Raw genomic sequence first — 27,249 nt, 5'->3', positions numbered from 1 at the left:
TTGTTTTGAACTTTTGTGTTTTTTTTTTGTTTTTTTAATTTTTTGAAATTTCTTTTTTTGACCTACATTCATTGAAAAATATTTTCAATTATTTGAATGTATGAGTTGAAAAAAGTTTTGAAAAAAACAAAAGTTATATTTTAAAATAAAGTCGACTTTAACAAAAATTAACTTTAACATTTCTTTCATAGTTAGGGTGAAAGTGTACTTAAATGTTTAAAATAAAAATCTTATTTTAAAATAATAAAACAAAATTTTAAATTATACAAGGTGGCGCAAAACTAATCCTGCTATCAGAAAATGCTATAAATTTTGCGATTGGCCCCTAATGTCAGTTCTGTTTTGACATTTGTGTAGTAAACACACGCGAAATACACTGCTCCAGAACGCGGAATATTGCTGACTATTTATTTGACCTTAATCACCACCAAGAGGAAGATGATTTTTCATCAAAAATAATCATGAGTGATGAGGCCCATTTCCATCTTAGCGGGTACGTAAATAAGCAAAATTTACTCTTCTGGGGCACTGAAGATCCGCGTGTAACCCACGAAGAGCCATTACACCTGCTCAAATCACTGTATGGTGTGCAGTTTTCGCTGGAGGAGTCATCGGACCTTTTTCTTCGAAGACGTCGCGGGCCAAACGGTTACTGTGAATGGTGAGCGCTACAGAGCAATGATCAACGAGTTCTTTTTGCCGCAACTTGATGAATTGGGATTGGAAAACATGTGGTTCCAACAGGACGGTGCAGCGGCACACACTGCACGTGCCACAACCGATATGCTGACGGATGCATTTCCCGGGCGCCTAATCTCCCGTTTTGGCGATTTGCACTGGCCAGCAAGATCGCCTGATTTGACCGCTCCAGACTTCTTTTTGTGGGGCTTTTTGAAGTCGCGGGTTTATGTCAACAAGCCTCAGACTCTTGCAGCTCTTAAAGACAATATCCGTCAAGAATGTGAGGACCTATCGTCGGAAGTTTTGGCGAACGTGATGGAAAATGCCATAAAAAGGGCTCAAATGACAATCAACTGTGGCGGCGGCCATTTACATGACATCATATTCTCGACTTGATGTAAAAAAAAATTAAAAGACCAAATAAAAATAATCCACAAGAAAAATCAAAGTTTTTAATTTTTTTTTTAATTACAGCCAAAAAACATCGGAAATTTACTTTTGCGCCACCTGTATATGTAAATTAGAGTTCGTTTGTGACCAGGTCACTTCATTTGATTTTTCTGTTTTTTACTTTTTTATCAGATTTGCGCCATCTGTTGTGGGTTGTTGGAACTATTTTAAGGATTCAAAAACATCAATTGTATTAATTTTTGATGCAGATTGGACTGGCGAAATCAGATTTGCAATATATTCAACCGTTTTTTCTCTACAAAAAAATGTGCTCAAAATGCGCGTCTTTAGGTGCGTTGAACCACCACAAGGAGTGAAAATTTTCAAAAAAAAGGACGCCATTATTTTTATTTACGCAAAAACCTTTAGAAAACTGATGATACCCGCGAATCAAATTTTTGAAAATAACTCTAATGTACATATATTTGAAATTTGTTATATGGTACGACTTTTATTATCGACTTCAAGACTTTTGTGGTTAGGCTGAATATCTTTAAACTTTTCAAATTTTAAGGATTTTTATTGCAGTTTTTGTTTGCAGACGTGTGACCTTGAAATTGTAATTGAAATGTAAAATTTTTGTTTTAAATTTTCAGTTAAACTTATGTCAACATGTTGAAATCGTATAAAATCTACACTTGCACCAATGGTGCATTGGGTCTGCACTTGAGTCGGGCACCCTGGGATCCTTATCCCTGGGTGAGCAGCATACAAAAAGATTCTACTTCCTATCAGGCCGGTCTGCGCATTGGTGACTGTCTGCTCGAATTGAATGGCCAAGATGTTTTGGGCATGAAAATCTCTCAGATTGCAGCTCTTTTGAAAAATCATTGGCTTAATGAGAGCAGCAATTATGTCACCGTTGTTATATGGCGTAATAAATGCAACAGTAATGTTAACAGTGAAGATGCAACAACTGATGCCTGCAACGAAGGCAACAACAATGAAAACGATAATGATGATGATGATGAAGATGACGAAGATGAGGAAAATAATGCAGTAAGTATTTATGTATGAAATTTATTTTATTTATTATTGGTCTAGCTGTCTGTCTGTCTGCCTGTTAAAAATTGCATGTCTTGCTGCTTATTAAGTTTGTAATGACTAATTATAAAGCTTTTTTTGATTGTAACATGTAATCATTTCATTGTTGTGTTATGTTGTTGCTATTTATTTGTTTGTTTTGTACCGTGCGGTATTGTTTGTTTATTTATTTTTTAATTTTAGTTATTGTTGTTGTATTTTTTATAGTTTGTTTATATTTTTTTTGTTACCATGTTATTTTGTATTTTTTAAATTATTATTACGCTACTAAATGTAGGTCATTGTAATGTGGTGTTGTGTGTTGTTTTTTAAACAACTAATTATTTTGCATGTAAATAACAAATACAAAATTATTTAACGAACAAAATAAATGTTGACAATTTCTTGTATTCCAAGTGAGTCAAGGTTTGAGCAGGGTTTAATGGAAGAGTTTAGCGCATATAGTATTTAAGGCAATCACAGAAATGCCAATAAATGTTTCCTAATTGTATAATTTTCATGGTCAACTAAATTTTTATAAAAACATGATGTGATTTTTGGTTAAGCAAAATGTAATTGATATTTTTTTTAACTGAATTTATATTTTTTACATGTACTAAAACCAATTTCTTTATAAAATATCAGGAGTCTCTATTGAAATTTGTATGATAAGTATCTGTGATGTTTAACACTTTGTCTAAAAACCAGTTTTTATTACAGATCACTTCTCATTTTTTGACCTAATATTCACACAATTTTGTTAATTTTATACAGACCTATAGTTATACCTATTTTTCATTAAAGCAACATATGGGCAATTCCACGAGAATGACAACCACGACTGAAAAATCAAAAACCCTTGAAACTTTTTTTCAAGATGATTTGAATAGGAGAAAACACTAACATATTACTATGTGAAAGCGCTTAGAGTCTATTACAACATTTTAAGTGCAATATTTAATTTTTTAATGTTTAAGCTCCAAATTAGCATGTAGTATGAAAAGAATTTTACTCTGATTGTTTTTTTATACCCTTCACCATGAATGGCAAGGGTATATTATATAAGTTTGTCATTCTGTTTGTAATTTCTACATTCCAAACTGCTCAGGATCACTTTCTGAGTCGACTAAGCGTCCGTCTGTCTGTCCGTCCGTCCATGTAAACATTGTAATCAAACTGCAGATCGCACGTTTAAAGATAATTGGACAAAATTTGGTTAGAATCGGTCCATTATTTCTCCTAGTCTAAGCTCTCATAAATATCTTAATTATAAACATATCCTTATATGGGGGCTATGACAAATTATAGACCGATCACAATGAAATTAGGTCGTGTGATTTATGTCTATATGAAAGTTTATTATGTTGAATTTTGTGAGTATACCAACATTTTTAAGCGCTTTATGCAGGTTAAAGTGAGTTAAAGCAGGTCTATACGGGAGCTATGACTAATTACACAGTGCAACAGTGAAAAAAACACACGATCATGACTATATAGGTTCGACTCTACTACCAAAGGGTAGTAAAACCCTATACTCAGTTTGTCCATTTTGGTGACCGATTTTTTTTTATGGGCCCACAAAGTTTCTGAAAATCAGTTGGGCCTCTAAAAAAGGTGTCATCAGTTTTTGGTTAACAGCTAATTCAGACTTTGTGATACGGCTTAACTTTATATGGCAATAATATAACTAAGATTCCGCCAAATAATTTTTGTTACAATTTTCTTCCAAAAAATAGCTTTTTCGTGCACTTTTGTTGAAAAAATATAGGAAAAAAAATTTTTTTTTTTACTTTTTTTAGAATTACTTCCAGGTTCTCCTAATTTTTCATTAACACTATTTAGGAAAGTTGTAGCTACGGTAAAGTTGAACAACACTTGAGAACATATCAATGCATTCTGAACGTGTCTAGTCACTCTAAATAGCACATAAAGATCACTTTGTACCTTAACAATTTTCGTTTTTACTATTTTTTTACGCTAAAACAAAGATTTTTTATTAAAATAGTATGATCAAGTCCACACTTCTATGTTGTGCTGTATTATTTTCTCGGCTGAGGTGTTCGGAATGGGGATCAGTGAGTGGACCCTCAATGTCACTCATTTAAAAAAAAATCGCCAAAAAACCATTTATGATCTGAATGAGCTGAAATTTAAAATGTAGATAGTCCTTGAGAAGATCTACAAAAATATGCTTTTAGCTGTAGGTATCTCTTTTAGTTCAAGAGATATTTAAGTTTAATTTTTTTTTTAAATTTTGCTCGATCTTTTTTTTTGTATTTTATATATGATGGGCCTACGAAAGGTCGAAATTTGTTTTTTATATACGACGTATATTTGCGATAAAATTCTAAAGAAAATAAAATCAACCTGATAACAATTATTTCGTCCCTATAAAAAGTTACACGCATCCAAAGTTGAAGCATCTTTTTATATATTTCAACTTTAAGTTTTTTCCCAAAAAAGTCCCCATATTTTTTCTTTTATAAAAAACTAATTTTCTTCGTGGCTATACACATTTTTTTATGATCTGGAAAGAGAACTTAATGCAAAAACGTATAAAGTAAAATTTGACTAACTTAAGCGGACATTGTACCCCCCAGCCCTATCCAAACTTGGCAAATTTTGAAACAAAATTTTAGGTTTGAGTAAAAAATTCTAAAAACGCATAGCACCGATCCTCAAAAGCTTGTTATATTTGTATAGCCATATATATTGTTTATATACTTACAAAACGTTTTTACTATCGTACTGTAAATAACGTCAAAGTGGGCTATTTTTTTAAAAAAACTCAGTTTTTGGAACACATTTCCCCGTTTTGGGAATATCGATGTTTGAAAACAAAGAATGGCAACAGTAGTGATGCCATTGACTTAAGATCATTTAGATCTACATTACTTCCAAATTTTATTGTGATGTCTGTAACTGTTCAAATTTTACATTGATTCAAAGTTTTTATTTTTCTTGATGGAAAATCACCATTTTATAATATAGTTAGTTTTTAAGGTAAAATACGTCCGAAAAAACACAAACTTAATTCATTTTACTAAAATGTCAATCTCCAAGTCACAAGGTTTCCACCGATATCAAAAACGTATATAAAAAGCATATAATTACTCTTCAGAAGCTCCACAAACCTTGCCCACTTTCAAAAATTTTGATGTTTTTTCATATCTTGTATCAAGCCGGTCTTGCGTGATCAAGATTGGATAAAGTGATGCGCCCGAATCATACCGATAATGATTTGCCCATTCTTCGTTATTCCAGCACAATAGAGAAGTATACACTCGAGCATACATTTTTAACAAAAAATTTTAGTTTTAGAGTCGAAAAATAGTAAAAAACTAAAATTTTTAAGCTACAAAGTGATTTTTGACAGCTATTTAGAATGCCTAGATATGTTCGGATTGCATTGATATGTTCACAAGAGTTATTCAGATTTACCGGAGCTACAACTCTGCAAAATATTGTTATTGAAAAATTAATAGTCCCTGGAAGTTATTCTAAAAAAAGTAAAAAAAAAATTTTTCTTCCTATATTTTTTCAACAAAAGTGCACGAAAAAGCTATTTTTTGGAAACAGATTTTAACAAAATTTATTTGGCGGACTCTTAGCTATATTATTGGCATATAAAGTTAAGCTGTATCACAAAGTCTGAATTAGCTGTTAACCAAAAACTGATGACACCTTTTTTAGAGGGCCCACTGATTTTCAGAAACTTTGGGGGCCCATAAAAAAAAATCGGTCACCAAAATGGACAAACTGAGTATAGGGTTTTACTACCCTTTGGTAGTAGAGTCGAACCTATACTATAATGATCTTGTGTTTTTCCAAAAGTCTTCATTTGTTGCATAGTGTTATGGACCGATCGTAACAAAATTTGGTGACATGAATTTTGTATATATAAAACTTATTTGGAGAGCAATTTGTGGAGATACATTTATAAATTAAACATTCATGACCGATAAAGTCCAATTTCGGAAGGACATTTGTATGGGGGCTAGGTGGCCAGCCAGCCAACCAGACGGACGAACGGACATCGTTTAATCGTCTCAGACAGTGATTCTAAGTCGATCGGTATACTTTAAGGTGGGTGTTAGACTAATATTTTTGGGCGTTACAAACATCTGCACAAACGCATAATACCCTCTCAAATAATGCAAATTTAAAATATTATTTAACACTTAACTAGTGAAGATAGAAGGATGAAATTTTGGCCTGTGGTATTCAATATTTGGATCTTTAACCAACTATTTTTTTGAAAAAAAATTATTGGAAATCTAAAAGGATATTCAAGGATACAAATAAATTTGAAAGGACATTTTTGACATCTTTTGATCCTTACAGGATAAAATAAAGATAATTCGAAATATTTCACAACTCTTGTTGATCAATTGACACCAAATTTGGCATAGTAGGATGATCAGAAGTATTTTAAAAGATTTTTTTTCAAAATGTACTCCTCTGAAAATTTAAAGTCTTTTTAAAAGGAAACAGGATCACGCAATGAAAAACTGATAACGCAGTTTTTCTCCATTTAATTTATTGTTTCAGACGTATATCATCCGGTTCGTGTCTAATATTGTGTGTCGTACGGTGTGTTCTGTATCGTTATAGATGGCGAAGTTGATATAGCAATGTCCGTCTGTATGTTGAAATCAACTTTCCGTAGCCCCCAAATAACGTACATACATTATTCATACATCAATATATCGGGAATTCTTCCGGCTCAGCCCACAAATAACTGAGATATAAGGAAAAAACCGGATAACCTCGATTTTTGGCCTATTTTTGATCTATATCTGGATCAGTGATGCCAGGAGATATTTTCAAAAACCCCTACGCTTATGAAAAAAAAATCCCTTTTTTCTCTAAACAGTGATCCCAAAAAAAACTTTTTTAAAAATTAAAAAAAAAATTTAAAAAAATATTTGGAAAAAAATTTTAAAAATCAATTTTGAAAAAAAATTAAATTTTGTTTTCCTAAAAAATTTATTTTAAAGTATAATTAAGTCTCTTACTTGTTGCTATTATCAAATTGTTTATTCAAACCGAATATATATTTTCTATTTATTTTTTTTACGTTTTTGTATACATATATTTACTATTACATATTGTTTTACTATTAGAGAAGAATCTGTCATTATATTATTAAATCATCTAAAGATTCTCTTTATTTAAATATGACGGATTGTAAAGGAAAAAAATATGTGGTTTAGTGTAAGAAATTAAAAGAAAACATAAATGTACCTCAAAATTACTTCCGTTTTATGTCACGTACGATATACCCTTATTTCACTCGATATTTTGGACAACAATGTTTCGAAAGAACTTATTATTTTTTTTTAAATATAGTACCCTCTGATACTCTTATTTTTGCAAAATCTATTCCACTCTATAGTCGGAGAAATGTAACGTTCGATGACATGGAATTGCCCATATGTATTTGCATATTTACCTGCATTCAAATATAATTTCTTGTTGCGTTTGGCTTATAATTTAGGTCAATTAAATTGCAATGATAACGTCACATACTAATTCACCTAGTACATATGTACAGCCACACAAACATAAGTATTGTAAATGAGAGTTATTGCTTGTTTTAAAAGGTTTGCTTTTTTCCAAAATCCCACATCACTTTTAAGGATAATTTAATATTAAAATATATTCCAATTTTTTGTTCACACAAATACGCCAACACACGTTCATATATTAAGTAATCTGCATTAATGTTTAAATGTATCCTGCAGTACGCGAAACTAGTTTTACCGGCACACAAATGAGTTAACAATCTGGATTTGATTACTTAGATAACATTGATCTTGGATTATAATAGCCTGCAACTTATATATAAATCTTGTTAACATTGGACCACCCACATTATAATAATGGGGCAGCAGCAGCAATATTGTTCCTATTCCCTGAAAACTAGACTCATTCCTAAGAGAACTTAGAATTTTAAAAATTCCTACTAACTCGTTCTGTTAAGAAACTTCATCGCTCCAACTCGCTCTGCTAAAGCGTTTGACCATGAATTATTATAGCGAATAATCTTGTTTACAAATCCTATTATCTGTTGTCCGCCCACATTGCCTCTATTCCTTGAAAACTGCAATAATCCATCGGAGAACTTCAAATTTTAAGATTTCTAAATGTCTCATTCTGATACGGCTCTCAATCGTTTCAGTTTACTCTGTTAAAGATTTTGATTATAAATTATAATAGCGGTTCATATTGTGCACTAATCAGTTTTCCGTCTCCATTGCCTCGTTTCCCTAATTATTGCCTCTATTCTATTGAAAACTGGAATCTTACCTCAGAGAACATCAAATTTTATGATTTCCTAATGACTCGTTCTTTTAAGGATCTCGATTGTTTCAACTCGCTCTGTTAAATATTTTGACTATGAATTAATTTAAAGTTAATTTAAAGTGTCCGCTAACTTTGGTGAACAGAGGCCCAAAAACAGGACTTATTTCCCAGAGAAATACAATTTTGCAAAATCTCAATAAATCGATCCTCTAACCAATTCCGCACAGTGTTTAGAAACTTTTTTTTAATAATTCGGTATCTCGGGAACTTATTTTGACATGGTTTGAGCTGAGCAGTTTTCGAGTTGATTTACATTTGTTGAGCTTTCTGGGGGTAATAGGGGTCCTCAAAGTTGGTCACATCGGGCCAACACAAAACTAATTTTAAATAGTCCTTGAGAAGATCTACAAAAAATACGCTTACATTTGTAAGTTATCTCTTTTAGTTTAACAGATTTTTTTTCATAAAAAGTGCCAATATTTTTTCTTTTAAGGAAAAAATTTTGTTCGGGACTATATACAATTTGTATATGTTCTGGAAAGAAAACTTAATGCAAAAGCGTGAAAAGCGTGAAAAGCAAAATTTAGCTCACTTAAACGGACACAGTACCCACTATACCTATCCAAACATGGCCAATTTAAACAAAAATTTTGGTTTGAGTAACAAATTCTAAAATCGCCTAGGAAGCTGAACAACTGTAAATCAATTCGAAAACACAACATCTCCAATTGTTCCAAGATTGTTCCCAAGATACCGAATTTCCAAAAAACTACTGTATGCCAGAGATCTTTTATACAAATCTTAGTAACATTTGGCCGTACATTTTGCCTCTTTTCCCCGAAAACTCTGAACCATTTCTCAGAGAAAATTTCCTACTAACTATCTCTTACTCGCTTCAACTAGCTCAAATAATGATTCCGATCATGGATTATAGAGTAACTTTGGGTATTGTGGACTATGCGTCTAATGTGGACCAGTGTCTTTTTTCAGAAACTATTGAAGGTATGATAAAACTGATTTGTCGTACATTTTACAATTTGTTTGAAACAACAATTAAACATTTGCTTTCATGAGTTATTGATATGTTGACTTTTTATTCTTGTATTGAAATTAATGCGACAGCTCAACATTTTTTTCGGCTCAAGTAAGAAACAAAATTTGGTACAGTTACTTGGTAGAATTTAATGTTTGGTTGTTTTATATAGTTAAAGTGGACACGTAGTTTTGCATATATTTGGTAAGAATTTAAGCACATTTAGATTATTAGGTAAAAATAACTTTTTACCACTGTAACCCAAGTTCGTGTAATGTGGACCACTTAAATTACTTGATTATGTACTACTGGTCCATATTACCCGACAATAACTATGTACTTTGTAAGCAATCTATCTAAGCCACGAACGCGACTTTTTAGTTTGTATTAATAAAAATATATTGAAATTAAATTTTTTAATCATTCATGATTAGCTGGTTCATGAATTTTATGTATTAAATACTAGTCCACATTAGCCTCATATAGTGGTCCATATTACCCTCCAATTTTTTTAATGCTGATTTTTGGGTTCCTTACAATATTTTCACATAAATTTTTTATCCTTTAACGGAAAAAATATTCAACTGCAAAAACCATTAGAGAATACATTAGCTAATTTATTGCTTCACAACTCTTTTAATATCCATATATATTGTGGCCAAAATTTAGAAAAAACAAAACGGTAGTCCACATTACCCGAAGTTACTCTAATAGCGGTCATATTGTACCCAACTTACATTGTTGTCTACTCTTTTCTAACTCAACTCCGTAATAACTAGATTCATTTCTCATGGAACTTTAAATTAAAAAAATTGGAAAAATCTCAAAAACTCGTTTCAACTTCAATTGTTGAATTTAAACTTATGGTATTCGAATTATTCGATTTTTCTCATGTTCGAATAAAACGAATAATTCGAATAAGAATAATTCGATCACACGTTTAAAATTAATCGAATTATTCGAATAATTTAATTTTTTTAAAAAAGTAAAGAATGAAGTTTTGATGTCGGTTTTTTAATATTTTATTGTTACAGAAAAACAAAAAATAAAGTTAAAGTTAACAATTCAAGTATTGATAATGTTAAAAAACATTCGAAAACAAAGTCCATCATTAAATGTTCAACAGAAATATTCTGATCAGATTAACTCCCGAACAATCTACAAAACAATTGACTAGCAAACCCTTTGGTTTCCGTATTGGAGATATGCTTTAAACAATTTGAGCTAGTTGGACATGATCCTGAATTCAAATACAATATAAACGTATTAAGAACTTTTTTATGTCGTTCATTAATTCGGTTTTTAAATTGAGTAACTAATTCTTTAGTAAATTAATTATTCACTATTTCTAAATTATTTATAACAAATTGTATTATACATCAAGCTCTATCAACGTTGCCGAATCTTTGCTTAATAAAGTGGTCTTGGGGAATTACACAATAAAGGTTTGCAAAATTGTTTTATCATTCGATTTATTAAATATTTTGATTAATAAAATCACTTATATACATATATTTTAAGATCATGGCCTTCATCTATTTCAATGTAATCATCATAAATGTCATCCTTAATATCACTTTCGACGACCGTTTCAAAATCACATTCTCCATCACATTCAACTCCACTTTTATCTAAGTTAATATTTTGATTATTAATTGCGATTCTTCTAATATTTCGCCAGCTAAATAACAAAAATTTTATTCCGTACCTTTTATTTTCATTGGTTCAAGTCCTAAGTTAAAAATTTTGAAAGATTTGTTTTTAGAATTGTAACTACTTGCAGTAATATTTATAGAAGGAGCTATCGGAACACTCATCGATAGTGATCGAAAGTCCCTTTGTCTTTAGTTATTTGTCAAATTTTAGAAACAATAAAAATTTTGTGAGTCTTTATTGCTTATTTAAATTTGAAATTATGACAAATTTTAAGCAATTTAATAAATTTAAATATATGTATATGAACATTTATTCGTTTTATTCGATTATTCTACATAAAATTGTTCGAATTATTCGTTATTCCGAAATAGCCATTTTTAAATTGTTCGAATAATTATTCGTAAGAAATTATTCGATTAATCGAACGATCATTAGTCGAATGAATACCCTACTATCTAGCGAGCTTATGTATACATCAAAACTACTTTTAGCTTTTCAGTAAAAACTTATACCTCAGAGAACTTAAAATGTTTAAAGGAGCTTCTAACTCGTTCCTTTAATGGTTTTACTAATTCCAAAGTGCCCTGTTGAAGATTCTCATTATAATTACCGGCGACTTTGCCACTTATAAAACTGCAGGGCATACATTGTCAATCATATTTAGTTTGTTGCTGCAACTCATATTAGTAGCAGTTGCATATCGAAATTGATAGTTATTTTCTGTAGTTGTTGTTGCCATACGAATATAGTAAAACCACATCATGTGTAAAGTATTATGAATTTACAACAAATATAAACATTTTAAATGTTTTGACATTTTGTCATATTTACGTAGAGACAGGCAGCCATACACATTTTTGGGGGGATACATGACCAGATCTGTTGCTGTACTTCTTTTTTTGTTTCTTTTTCCAAACAGACATTGATGTGCCACAGCAAAAACAAAAACAACATGTACGTACATGCACGTTTATCTACAAGGATTTATAAATTACCTGTATGTAATACATCATTTTACAAGATATACACACACAGTTACATGCATAAATAAATATGAAATTTATGCATGTATTTATTTGATATTTTCGATTTTATTTTTTTTTATTTTATTATCATTTTGTTATACATATGAAAAGTACGATTATTTTTTGTGTCTTTTGAATTTATCATAATATTAATGACACACATTTCAGAGTTTTAAGTCTATGGGGTATAAATGCACAAACTATGACGTCATTTGAGTATAAATAAAATCGAAATATGTAAAATCAAATGATTTTGCTAAATTTAGTTTTTGTGCTAAATACTAGTGGATATGATATTATTAATTGCAACTTATTACATTATATATTTAAACGTATACAAATTAGGAAGAATGTGAATTTGATATTATCAAACTATAACTATAATGTACTCTAATTTATACTTATATTAGAACAAGTAAGAGTGTTATATTCGGCTGTGCCGTCCTTATTTTGTATACCCACCATCAATATGTAGTTTTGGCCTTCTATGGGGACTTGATCGGTTATGGTCCAAACTGTGCAGAATTTGATTTTGTGATTAATTTTTAAAACTTTAAGAAAATTATGTTAATATAAGGTAAATTCTCTGCGAGTTTTTAAGTTTTGCATGATTAATTTGAAAAGTAAAAAACACAAGATAGATATGTTATCTATCAATGGATAGAGGAATTTATTTTTCTTTTCAAAATTATATATAACTTTTGACAATTAAAAAATTCATAGTGTTTACGCCAAAACAACACTTAGCGATTTTCCTCATTTCCCTGCAATTCCTATTTTTCCTCAATATATGTATATTAATACAGAATGTTATGCGTTGCAGAATAATTCCACTTGTCATTTAGTTCTAAATCAATTGTAAAGAGTCGCAAATACTTATTTTTGGGAGAGATACAAATCTAACTTTAACCTGTTCACATCGCTATCCTACACATAGTGTTCCTTATGGTAAGAATCCACCTTCCAAATAATTAGAAAGTTCCTAATTCATTTCTTCTACTATGAAACGTTAAAATATTAAATATAATTTGTTAAATTATTCTGAGTACAAAATCTTAACGATTTTGTTTCGGCCCAGATTTTGTTTTCACCCAGCTTTTCAGCTAAACACATAGAATATTTTTTTGAAAGATATACAAAAAATTTTTGCAAAAATACAAATTTTTCAAATTGAAATTAAATTTTTATTTATGAATAGTTTTTTAATGAAATTCTAGAGTTATATAAATTTTTCTCTTGAAAAAATAAAACTTAAAAAAAATTTTGAAATTTGTAATGAGAAATCCCGCAATTCCCAAAAAAGTGTTGAAAAATTCCAAAAATGGGATTTTTTAGTTTTTTTGCTATAATATCCATAACAGGATCGGAGTTTTCAGAACCCTTTACAAAATAATTAAGAAGATATTGGGCCATCTAAAACCGGTTACCATATTTTAATATCGACTATGCGATTTGAGAATTTTTGCCCTAAAGTTGTATTTTACATAAAAAAATAGGCGATTTTTGGATGGACCTGGTCCCCTCGGTATCAAAAATTGTCAAATTTATTTTGATGTAAAATATTTAATGTGAGGTTATCTTTCCAAAAAGTATAAATTCCTTATACATCTTTTTACAAATTTTTTAGATAACTTAAAAAGAAAAAAAGTAATTTTCCCCCAAAAACATAAAATTTTGTGAAAATGAGCGAATTCACTTAATTGTGAATAAATTCGTAAAGAATCCATCGATTTTTATGATCGATATCTCAAGTTATTCCTATTACACGTGGCTTTGCGATCAAGCAATAAACCTGAACAATTTCAGCCATTTTCGATTTTTCATTATTTTTTAAAAACAAAGAAAAAAATGCAATTTTAATGTAAAAAATATTTGTTTTGATACAATTTGTTATTATAACTCCGAAACTACTGAGCCGATTGAAACGCAACATAAATGTGTAAATTTATACAAATCATGGGGATAATTTTTAAAAAATCAATCAAAAAATCAAAAATGAGCGAATTCACTTAATTGTGAAAAAATTCGTAAAGAATCAATCGATTTTTATTATCGATATCTCGATTTGTTCCTATTACATGTGGCTTTGCGATATTGCAATAAATCTGAACAATTTCTGCCGTTTTAGATTTTTCATTATTTTTTTAAAACAAAGAAATTTTCTATTTTCACGTAAACATTTTGCTTCAATTTGTTATTATAACTGCGAACTACTGAGCCGATTAAAAAGCAATATATAAACGGAATAAATGATATGTAAATTCAAATTTTTTTAAGTTTTCTTTAATAATCTCGGATTAAAAGTTTTTGAATAATTAGTAATTATGTTTTTTTTTTTTTTTTAAAAAACCTCTCCATACAATTTAAAATTTGGACCATATTTGTACTACTGGAACCACAATACATCAAAATTGTGTAGTGGTTTAACATTTTTCGATTTTGTTGACTTGTGTAATTGGTAGCTACGACGTAGTGCTCGATGGGGAGATTCTTTATATGTAATTTTTTTGAAATCGGAACACAGACGAAAAAGTATAGTTTAAAAAATTAAACATATCAGAGGTGTCCTAATTTGGTGACCACTGGCCGCACACCTGGTGGGCCCATGTAGTCAAAATTCAAAACTTAAACTTGACAACACTTCTTCTTTCTTAATATCAAATTTCATTCAAATTGGATTTATTTCCATTTTTTGTTGCGCTGGAGACCAATAAATTAAGAAATACAAATTTGGTAGAAATTATGCCAGAATAGATTTTTAAGCTTGCTAAGAATAAGAGGAAAAAACTAAATTCATTTCATGAAGTCGATTGTCACGTAATTGTCTCTAAGTAACCTAGAGTGTAGCCACTTTAAACGTTTTGTGAGTATTCGTTAGGGTGATCGATTCTTCGACATTTTTTAGAAACCGGTTTTCGGTTTCTTCGAAAAATTGTAATTTAATATAAACCGGTTTCGGTTTTTTTTTGGAAACATATAAAAATGCCTAGAAATAAGAAGAAAAAAAGTTTTATTTATTATAATAATAGTGATTAAAACAATTTTGATTACTTATTTTATCCTTCAGGTCTTCGGTTCAAATTTGACCCATTTTGAAATTAATATTTAATTTTATCTAAAAGTGAGTGCTTGATATTTTTGATATTTTATGAATTTTATTTCAGTTCAAATGTCAACAACTATGTTAGGTTTTAAGAAAACAAATTGGCAAAGAAATATCTATAAATCTATAAAAGGACTTAAAGGTCTTTTGTTACGTACAATTAAGTTAGCACTACAATATATCTCTTCATTATACTTGCGGAACTACTGTTTTTCTTATCCTTCATAAGGTCTTCGGGTAAAATGTTACCCATTTTGAAATTAAAAACGTACTCCTTTTTCTAAAAAAGTAGTAATTCTACACCTTTTTATTAAAAAAGTAGTGTTTCTACTCCCTTTTTTAAAAAAAGTAGTATTTCTACTCATATTTCAAAATAAGTAGTATTTCTAATACTTTTTTTAAAAAAGTAGTATTTCAACTCCTTTTTTTAAAAAAGTAGTATTTCTACTCCTTTTTTTAAAAAAAGTAGTATTTCTACTCATATTTCAAAATAAGTAGTATTTCTAATACTTTTTTTAAAAAAAGTAGTATTTCTACTCCTATTTCAAAAAAAGTACTAATACTTTTTTTAAAAAAGTAGTATTTTTACTCCTTTTTTAAAAAAAAGTAGTATTTCTACTCCTTTTTTTAAAAAAATTAGTATTTCAACTCCTTTTTTTAAAAATAGTAGTATTTCTACTCCTTTTTTTTAGAAAAGTAGTATTTCTACTCCTTTTTTTAATGACTTTAATTTAATTTCAAATGTCAACAACTACGTTAGGTTTTTTTAATAACAAAAATCTATTTTCTATTTGGGTCAAATTTGATCCGAAGATCGTTAACGTCAGTAAATGGAGTATATCGATTTTAATTTTGTTTTTATACATTATTGAAAATTATCTTTTACTTTGTGTATTTGTAGGACATATAGAAAAAAAACATTGAGTAAGCTTTCAGGCTTTCCAGATCACTTGTGACATTTTCTAAATATAAAAAGTCTTCTAAAATAGTTGAAATATTTGTTTTAAACTCATAAAAACACACTTTTAGAAAAAACCGGCTATTCGAGGTGAAAAACCCTGTTTCTTCGATATTCGAAATTTGAGTTTTTCAAAAAAACAAAAACCGACTTTTGGAAAAAAACCGGCTATAACCGGTTATTAAAATCCGGGCCGATCATCCTAGTATTCGTACAACGCTATTGGCAATGTTTTGCCAATTCAGAAAAAGAAAAAAAAAAAGAAAATAATTTCACTTTCGATCGGAATAGAATTCTGTGTCAGCCCCGAAAATTCATGAGTTTGTTTTCAATAATGAACTTGTTATTGGTCTATTTGAGTTAAATCTTTTTTGTTGTATGAATCTTCTGCATTTGTTTCGAGTTCAAAAAACATCACACAACACTAAGGAAAATAATTCCTGGGAATTCTCGCAAATTTCCCGGGATTGACAAATTTTCTGAATTTCCGGGATTTACCGTCCGGGGAATTCCCGTGAAAAACACGAGTGGTATATCTTATTAACTGACTATTAGAGGTCAATTTGTACCCGTACATATTAAAAGAACTAGATATGTAGCTGATCAAGTAACCAGTTATGTAGTTAGTAAGGTAACCGACTCTATGTAACTGGTATTTGCATATAATGCATTGACTAATTTGAACCAGTGCTATCATAGAGTCTCATTGTATTCAACAAGGGCTTAGGACAAGCATGTGGTAAAATAATTAGCCACGGAACTACTTATGTAACTAGTTGTAACCATAAGAGCTAGGTAATATCGCTAGCTCCGGAAAGTTACTAAGAACTGTTGGGATACTACAACACTTTTGTAATTTTGTGAGTTATATTAAACTCTTTTAAATGATAAATTCAATAAAATAAGTAGAGTAAATAAAACATACAGCAGTAAATGTACAGAAATATAAAAATAAATTGAAAAATCAACAAAATTTTTCCACTTAGTTTTCTCTAAGGTTAACTTTATTTGTTGTTGTTAAGGGGATAAAGATACCAATATAATAACATTACATATCCCAACACAAAATGTTAATAATTCGGCAGCAACTCAAACTTAGATTACTTTAAAATCTTTTATTTAGACAAGACATTTCGAACACAACATTTTAAGTATTTAAAATAATTTTGAATATACTTGTCCTAAAGTTAAATAAACCTTACTTCCCTAATATCAGTGTAATTTCTCAAAATATTATTTGATTTGGTTTCGAATAAAATATATTTTATTTTATTTTTTATGCTGGGTTCTGCAAATAACATTTTTATATATAACTAACCAAAGCTAATTAAAGTTGTTCTAAATTTGTTGTTGTTTCTCATTTAATTCTTTTTTTCTTCTACTTCTACAAACTTGCAGCACAACATTAATCAGCAATCGTTGCAAAAGTTTGCAACTTGCCTGCAACATATTGCCCAATTATTGGAATGTCCTGTTTGCCTAGAGGTAAGTTTTGGTTTTGTTTTATTTTTATTTTTATATAAGTTCAAGTTGTACTTACATAGTATATGTATGTATTTAATAAAGTTTATACAATTTTCTTATAAGGTAAAAGAAAATCATATAATAAAACTAAAAAAAACTAAAATTCTACTTATATCATTTGGTCGAAAAGAAAATACTGGAAATTTTGTAGTTAAAACAAGTCTCAAAAACTTGTCAGGAATATCGATGAGTTTGAGGAGTATGAAATTGTAGAGTTGTTATACAAGAGTTGAAACAAAAGCAGTACTAAATAATTGCAAATAAAAACAGTACCAAAATGTTAAAAAACCAATCAAAAGAACAAAATTACCTACTAGCTATCTAACTGGTTACCTTATCAGCTAATTAACTAGTTATTTTAATATGTACGAGTGCAAAGGAAATCTAATTAACCTCAAATAGTTAAAAAAACAAGTAAGAAAGTATGGTCGGTCAAGCCCGACCATATAATACCCTACACCAAGTAAATGAGTAAAAATATTTTTCCTTTTTTTTGGGAGCTATGACCAATTATGGACCGATCACCATGAAATTAGGTCGTGCGATTTATGTCTATATGAAAGTTATTTATGTTCAATTTTGTGTATATACCAACATTTTTAAGACATTTATGCACGTTAAAGTGATTTTCGGAAGCGGGTCTATATGGGAGCTATGACTAAATATGGACCGATCGTAACAAAATTTGGTGACATGATTTCTGTATATATAAAACTTATTTGGAGCGAAATTTGTGTAGATATATAAATTAAACATTTATGACCGATAAAGTCCAATTTCGATAGGACATTTGTATGGGGGCTAGGTGAAATAATGGACCGATTTCAGCCAGTTTCAATAGGCTTCGTCCTTGGGCTGAAAAAATTATATGTACCAAATTTTATCGAAATATCTTCAAAATTGCGACCTGTACTCTGCGCACAAGTTTTACATGGACAGTCAGCCAACCAGCCAGACGGACGGACGGACACTCAGAAAGTGATTCTAAGTCGATCGGTGTACTTTAAGGTGGGTGTTAGACCAATATTTTTGGGCGTTACACACATCTGCACAAACGCATAATACCCTCCCCACTATGGTGGTGTAGGGTAAGAAAACTTCTCATAGACAGAGCAATTACCGATCACTCTTCATTTATTTTACTGGTGTGTAAAATAACTAATTCCTCAACTAGTTTTAGTGACTACACTATAGGTTACTTAGGGACACTAAAGTGACAATATAAACTGTATCAGAATTATATCAACACAATTTGTATGAGACCAGTTTAAAGTGACTTCACTCTAGTTTACTTAGATACAGTCGACTTCACACTAGATTACCTGGGATGTATAAAGTAACCAATTGACTTCTCTCTAAATTGCAAACAAACATAATATTAGTTTTCCAAAATTTAGTACCTAAAAAGTACATATTAAAATAATAAACTATTCCTTCACTCAACTATGTACCTCGATTAAATCACTCCTAATCACTAGCAGCAAAAACTAACTGCTCTACTTAAGTTTCCTTTAAAACAAAACTTGGTTAGTTAAAGATGGAAAAAAAACAAATTTACAAAAAATATCATAGGAAAAACGTGTTGTCAACATAAAACAGTCTACTAAAATCCAAACAATATTCAAAAATGTGAACTAAACCAAAATTTTTTATAGAAAAAAAAACAAGTAACTTAAAAATCTTTATGCGTACGGTAAGTGTACGGAACGCAAAGCCAGGCAAGCATGAAAAGTTTTAAAAAAATAAAAAAGAACTAAAACATAATACAATTTAAAAAAAAAATTCATGCATAGAGAAATATACATAGAGCGAAAACTCTCCTGTCAAAAACCTAAGTGGTGAGAATGTATTAGTAAATAAAACAATGTGAAAACAAAAACAACACTTGTATGTGTGATTATTTTGAGTAAAATTTTGGTTTGAATTTTTTTCTAATTTCCGTTCTTGTTGTTTCTCTATGGTTTAATATAAGTTTGAGTGAGTTTGAGTGTATTGTTTTTCACTATATAAACTAGAGAAAATGTTCCCAAAAATGCGGGTATTAAATGGAAAACAAAAACAGTTTTAGTGTGTCTATATTAACTAACTTTATTGTATCTATATACTTTAATATAGACACAGCTAGGTATATAATCATAACATGTAGTATTTAAGAGCGCAGTGTCTATAACGGAAACGGAAACTTTAGCTAAATATGAGCTGTATGTTGTTGTTTAGTATTTTCGCAGGTTTGTATGTCTGCCATAGTATTTACCCAGCACTTAAGCAAGTAGTCAATGTATCGCGTACAGACAGTTATTGCCACTAATCTCTGATGTATTTGGCTGACTTCAATTTATATATTTTGGGTCTGTGCTTTTTGTGCAGACAAAAGTCAATTGGTTACTTTATACATTCCAGGTAATCTATCGGGAAGGCAATTGTCACTTAAGTATCTCCAAGTAATCTAGAGTGTAGTCACTTTAAACGTTTATTTTGTACTACACTTTTTTGTGAGTAATTTGTACAAATTAGTTTTCCAATTAAGTATACATAATTTAATCAAGTAGGCAATATATCCCTTATAGACAGTAATTGTCACCGATATCTGACCCCTTGGCTAACTCCAATTCATACATTTTGGGTCATTTGACACGTATGTGCGGTTTGTAATGCATAGAGAAGACAATTGGTTACTTTATACATCCCAGGTAATCTAGCTGAAGTCAATTGTCACTTTAGTATCTAAAAGTATTCTAAAGTGTAGTCACTTTAAACGTTTATTTTAAACTGCAATTTAGAAAGTAGTTGTTTTAACCACCAGAAGTAAATAACTTCTGGTTAGAGACACTAAAGTGACAATTGACATCACGCTGGTCTATGAGAAATCAGTTAGCACCCTACTTTAAAAAGGAACAGATCGGGACAGTTGCCAAGAGCTTCTGGGTAGTGTTTTATTTTCATTTTCATACAGACACAAATATATAAAACATATTTTAAAAAAATAAATAATTTCGTGTTGAATTTTGTAAATTTGTGGCGTGTATTCTAAGAGCACTTGCACGTTTTCTACGTTTATTGCATTCAATTTGTGTTTAATTTTAGAGGAGTATTTGATATTTTGTTATAGTTTTTATTATTTATTAAAACACACACATACAAATATCACACAAGCTTCAAAATTAATTGAAATGAAATAGAAATTTTATAAATACATATATTCTTTTACGAAATATTTGATAAAAAATTAAGTTTAATAAAAATGAATAAATTTAATACAAAATTGACTCACCGTGGATAGTGTTTATAGCTGGAAATAAAGTACAAATACATTTATTAGAACAGTTTATTTTATTTAAAAAAAATTAAACAAATTTTTAATTCCTGATGGTAACAATAATTTTTGGTTAAAATAAATTTTTTTTCATATTTTATTATATGCCATTTCAGATTCAAATTTGATCAAAATATTCGTGACTGCTCCTCTAAATATTGTGTAAAGTTTTCGAAACAATGGCTCTCTAACAATATATGAACAAAAATTAAGATAAATAGCAGTTCTATTTTCTGTTTCGCTATTATTCTCTCGCTATATAATGTGTGTGAAGATAAATTTAAATTTATTTAGCACAGACACAAACCACATATTTTAGCTCAGCCCATTTTGCAGTTAACAGAGCACTGTTAATCACTTAACAGTCATAATACTTGAATTATAATAAACAAATTTATATCTACAATATCTGAAATAATTTCAGAATATGAAAAAAATGGAAAAAAATATAAAACGATCGTAATATCAGGATTCCAATAAATTTGAGTTTTTAGAAAAAATAAATCTGGAGAGGATTTTTGGCCATTTTTGAAATAATAGATGTATATTTGAAACGATCGAAATATCAGGATTCCAATAAATTTTAGTTTTTTGCTAAAATAAATTTGGAGAGGATTTTTGGCCATTATGGAAATTAGGAAAGGGGCTCGGATATGACACTATATAGATATGGTAGTCCTAGGGTTACTTAATGGAACTGTGAAACTGGGATATTTAAAAAAATTTTATGATGCCAATAAATTTGAGTTTTCTGAAAAAATAAATCTGGTCTAGAGAACTGTTATAGTATTATGTCTAGCAAATGCTAACATTTTCTTTAAGTCTAAACTAAATTCCAATACATAATTTGCTTAGTTCATCTTAAGGTCACTTAAATTTTCCCGATTTAATCAATTTAATAGACGAATTCACAAATCGTTCACATTATATTAAAAATAAGTAGGAAGTGGTAAAATTTCCAATAGTGCTTAAAAGTGAATTTATGAATAATTCTGTATTTTATTTTACAAACTTGCTATAATAATTTCTCCAAGTAATCCACCGACTGGTCAATTCAACTAATCCTTAGATAACAGTGAAGTTACTAAAGCCACCACACTTCAACAAATGTAAATAAATGTCAAAATTATCCCTTTTAGACAGTAATTTTCACTGATGTTACTAGTTACTTGGATGACTTCAGTTTATATATTTGCGGTTCATTTGGTATGTACATTAGGGTGGCCCTTAATAAACAAAAGTTGGATTTTTGTCAGTCTCAACCCCCAATTTGGTGAACATTGGTAAATCGGTTGGAGCAAGCCCTCTGAAGTTTTCAGATGCATTTACAAAAGGGAAAAAATGCAATTTTTTTTCAGTTTTTGTAAAAATTTTGCCATTAAAAAATTACTTTTACAATTTAATTTAAAAGAATATAAATGTGTACGTAATTGTCGTTCTAATGAGGCATAAAAAACAGAAATGGGTTAAAAAATGTTAAAGTTATTAAAAATTCGCCAAGCCATTAACGTGCCTTTTGTTTAAACAAACACAAACTGCGAAGCGTTTTGCTTGTCTGCAGATACACCCAGAGTCTCTGGTGGGAATCGAACCCGCAACCCTCAGATTAGTAGTCCAGCACACTATCGAACATATTTTGAGAAATATTAAAATAAAAGCTAATTTTTACTTAAAATATTTACTTGTATATGAGTTTTTATCCTTGTAGGATACTGTTAACCTATTCGAATTTATGACCATAGAAATTTAATTTTTTTTAACTGAAGTTTCAAAACTCCATATTAAAATTTTTTTTAAATTTTGTTAAAGAAATTTCAGAATTTTTTTTATCATCACATTGCGATTTATTGAGAATATAATAGGGCATAAAAATATTAAAAAATATTGACCATACTTTCTATAGTTTTTCCGTACCTGCGATTTAAATTTTGGGATTTTCGAGAAACACTATTTTTTTGGCCATATTTATTATTTACTGTTATGAATTTTAAGTAAACTCTATTCAAAATAATATAGTCCAGGTGATTTTAAATATAGTCTGAAAGTTTTACTAAAATTGGAAAATGCTAAACCTTTAATCGTGAAGGTTAAAGGTCAAATTTGTCCATATTTGAAATTGCTCCTGGAAAGATAGCTAAATGTTATATATTTTTAGGCCGATTTTGATGAAACTTAAGAAAACTATAACATGAAGTCTAGTATTTATAAAACAGCATAAAACTGGAAATTAACCCTAAATGGTACTTGGAATGACACTCAACTTTATCTGAAATAATTTCAGAAATAAAAAAATTAATAACTGACGTGAAATAATAGTACAATATCAAAAGTATTTAAATAAATTTGTGTTTTTTTGAAAACAAAAGCTTGAGAAGATTTGTAATGAATAGTACGCATACTACACTATATAGAAATGGAGGTCCAAGAGGTACTTGCTGGAACTGTAATAGTGGGATATCTGAAACAATCTAGGAATTGGAGAAATTTTGGTTTTTAAAAATGTAATAATGCTAGAGAGTATTAGTAATTTAGCGTAAAGTTAAAAAAGTCACTTTAGTGTCCTTATGTAATCTGTTTTCATACCCTACACCACCATGGTGGGGAGGGTATAATGCGTTTGTGAAGTGTTTGTAACTCCCAAAAGTATTAGTCTAACACCCACTTTAAGGTATACCGATCGACTTAGAATCACTTTCTGAGTCGATTAAACGATGTCCGTCCGTCCGTCTGGCTGTCCATGTAAACCTTGTGCGCAAAGTACAGGTCGCAATTTTGAAGATATTTCGATCAAATTTGATTTTTCGGGTCAATGACTAAGCCTATTAAAACTGGCTGAAATCGGTTCATTATTTCACCTAGCCCCCATACAAATGTCCTTCCGAAATTGGACTTTATCGGTCATAAATGTTTAATTTATATATGTATCTCCACAAATTCCGCTCCAAATAAGTTTTATATATACAAAATTCATGTCACCAAATTTCGTTACGATCGGTCCATAATTAGTCATAGCTCCCATATAGACCCGCTTCCGAAAATCACTTTAACGTGCATAAATCGCTTAAAAATATTGGTATACTCACACAATTCAACATAGTAAACTTTCATATAGACATAAATCACACGGCGTAATTTCATGGTGATCGGTCCATAATTGGTCATAGCCCCCATATAAGGCCCGCTTCCGAAAATCACTCAAAAATATAAATTATTGAAATTTTAAAAGAAAAACGTTTTTGCTCTTTTACTTAGAAGGGTCGGGCTTGACCGACCATACTTTCTTACTTGTTTGTACTGCACTAGAACGTGGTTATTTTACCCATCAGAAAAAGCCTATTGTTAAGTGTCTAACAGTTAAGTGGTTTATCTTTTTCAATACTGATTATTTTAGGCACAGCCTTTTAGTAGATCAAACTATATTTAAATTAAAATTGTATTTTTCTCTTAGAGATGTAATTGGTCAATTCACAAGGTCTCCTATCATGTCATATTGTCTTGATGTCCTAATTTAAAACCATTGCGAAATATTAGGACAATATGACATGATAGGAGACATTGTGAATTAACCAAATGTGTATGCATTTCGCCTTAGGAACTATTGAAAGTATACTAGACTCACTTATGATAGCCAGTAAGTCTATGCCACACGTTGACTTCTTTGGACCAGCTACCAGATTGTCGCCTGTAGTCACATAACTAGTTGCATTGGTAACCAGTGTTGAATCTTGTGTTAAATTTAAATTTTTTTTAAAGTATTTACGATACCAACAACACTATAAAATAAAACGTAATTTCATAAAATGATTATAGGTGAGATATAAAATATATACTAAATTTTGATGCCCAATATCTTTTTTGCTTACACGTGCATACACCTGAATATGCAAATGTATTAAGGATATTCAAAGTATGTTAGCAATGTTATCAAGTTACCCAAGTAAATATGAAATTTTGTTAAACAAGAGCTTGAATCTCTATTGGAAATTTTAATTATCAATATCATGGCATAAATGTGTATTATATATTTGGTTATAACACTGGTTAGTACGAGTTATATATCCTCTTTTGTAGTATTTAAAATCCAAATGAACATAGAAATTATTTTAACACGAAAATTTCTCATAAATGTTTATGGGAGAACAAATAAACTTTTGTTTTGCAGTCATGTCTGGTTCTGATTGTTTTGTGTGCATTTATGTTTAAACAGTTGGGTGGAAAACGAAGCAAAACAATAATGGAAAACCAAAATTTAAATTTCTGATTATTTGGTTATTTTACAATTTCTTGGTAAAAAAAATGGCTAAATTCTTTGCAAAAAAGTGACTTAAAAATGCGGGATTTTTTCAAATTTTTAGTTTTTATTTCGAAACATTTGCAAAATATAAATTCATTCAAAGTATTGACCATTGTTAGCTATGACCTTTCCCCATCTTTCTGGCAACATATGGATTTCGAGCCAAACTGCTCATCTTTTGAGGCCAAAAACGAATCAAGGCAATTTAGGATACTCGTTCTGAAGGGAAGCGTATCCAAGATAGAGCGTTCTGCATCGATCGAAACAAATAGTAGTCGGGCGGGGCAAGGTATGGATTATAAGGCGGGTGAGGTAAAACTTCCCAACCACTTCTTTCTAAATAGTTTTTAAACAGGTTTTGCAACATGTGGCCTAGCGAATATTAAGGTTTCATGTCTGGCCGCATATTCTGTGCATTTTTGGGCAATGCTCGCTTCTAACGAATCAGTTGTGTGCGGTACAGTTTCCATGTGAAGATCTGGTAAGATCTCAGGAGCTCATAATAGTTAGGACCATTTTGATCCCACCAAATTCAAAGAATTACCTTAGCGCCGTGGATATTTTGCTTTGGTGCCGATTCGGCTGGTTGGCCGAGCTGCACATACGATCTCTTACACTTCGGGTTATTGTAATGGATCCTTCATTTCGGACAAGCAAAATTGTCTTTCGTGGTTGAATCGTGCTGCTCGCAAACGTTTTTAAAATTGCTTCATGAAGTAATTCCTGGTCTTCAACCTTTTTGGTCGTCCGTGTCAAATTCACAACTTCTGAACCGCACAAATCACTGCTCCTATCAACAGGAAGATTGCAAAAAGCTAAACTAAGCATTGTTTTGTCCTCTACTGTTTACCGTATTTGCATGTGTTTTTAAGGGATTTGGTTGCTATTATTGTTGGTTGTTGGCTGTTGTCGTTTTTAGTATTTGTGTTGGCTGGTATTTATTATACAATACATACATACTCGTAGTCGTATAATATTTGAATTATATGTTAACAATAAATGTTGTTAAAAACAGAAATGAAAAATATTTCATAAAATAAACCAAAACAACTAGTTCGTACTCTTTCTAGTCGAAATGTATAGAAGTATTCATACAATTCATAGGAGTACAGATACACAAGAATCTATGTTCACATGTATGTACAGTAGGGTGGCCCTTAATAAACGAAAGTAGGATTTTGGCCATATTCACCCTCCCCAGTTTGGTGAACATTAGTAAAAAATCATCCTGATAAAATTTTAGGAAAATCGGTTGGGGTTAAGACGTGCCGCAAGCCCATTTTTTTAGTTTTTGTAAAAATTTTACCATTAAAAAATTACTTTTACAATTTAATTTAAAAGAATAGAAATGTGTACGTAATTGTCGTTCTAATGAGATATAAAAAACAGAAATTGGTCAAAAAGTGTTAAAGTTATTAAAAATTCGCAGGCCCTTAACGTGTCTCGGGGGTGAGAATGACCAAAATCCAACTTTCGTTTATTAAGGGCCACCCTAATGTACAGTATAAATATGTATGTGTCGATGTGTACGTAAGTGTTTTACAATAAAACCACAATTGGGAAATGCAATTCTAAGTATTGTTTGTTGTATGCAAATGCATGCTTGCATTTATGTTTGCAGGGATATTTGGAGTTGTATGTACATAAGTATTTGTATTTTGTAGTATGAATATGATTTTAATTTATGTTTAACAATTTACCAACGCAAACAACAAAACAAAACAAAAAACTGAAATAATCACAATTACCTAGTAAAACATAATTTGAGAGAACGGCAAATTCAGTACAAACCTAGTGAAATTAGTAGGGAGATTATTTAGTTGGAAGAGATGGTGTAATAGAGATTGCAAATAGATATATTTCCTGGTTAACTTTGTAGA

At 30.1% G+C, this 27,249-nt stretch overlaps 1 protein-coding gene across 1 annotated transcript in view; it reads left to right on the top strand.

Moving 5' to 3' along the window:
- Positions 1 to 1,730: 1,730 nt before the first annotated feature.
- LOC135953557 (uncharacterized) overlaps positions 1,731 to 27,249 on the top strand; it is a 49,545-nt gene continuing 24,026 nt past the window's right edge. The window contains exons 1-2 of the mRNA XM_065503507.1: positions 1,731 to 2,130; positions 17,637 to 17,723. Of these exons, the coding sequence (XP_065359579.1) occupies positions 1,744 to 2,130; positions 17,637 to 17,723 (474 nt within the window). The 5' untranslated portion in view covers positions 1,731 to 1,743. The remainder of the gene's footprint in view (positions 2,131 to 17,636; positions 17,724 to 27,249) is intronic.

Source organism: Calliphora vicina, chromosome 1 (assembly GCF_958450345.1).
Source record: "Calliphora vicina chromosome 1, idCalVici1.1, whole genome shotgun sequence".
In the NCBI taxonomy this organism is placed as follows: domain Eukaryota; kingdom Metazoa; phylum Arthropoda; class Insecta; order Diptera; family Calliphoridae; genus Calliphora; species Calliphora vicina.
This window is presented reverse-complemented; position numbering and strand designations above follow the sequence as displayed.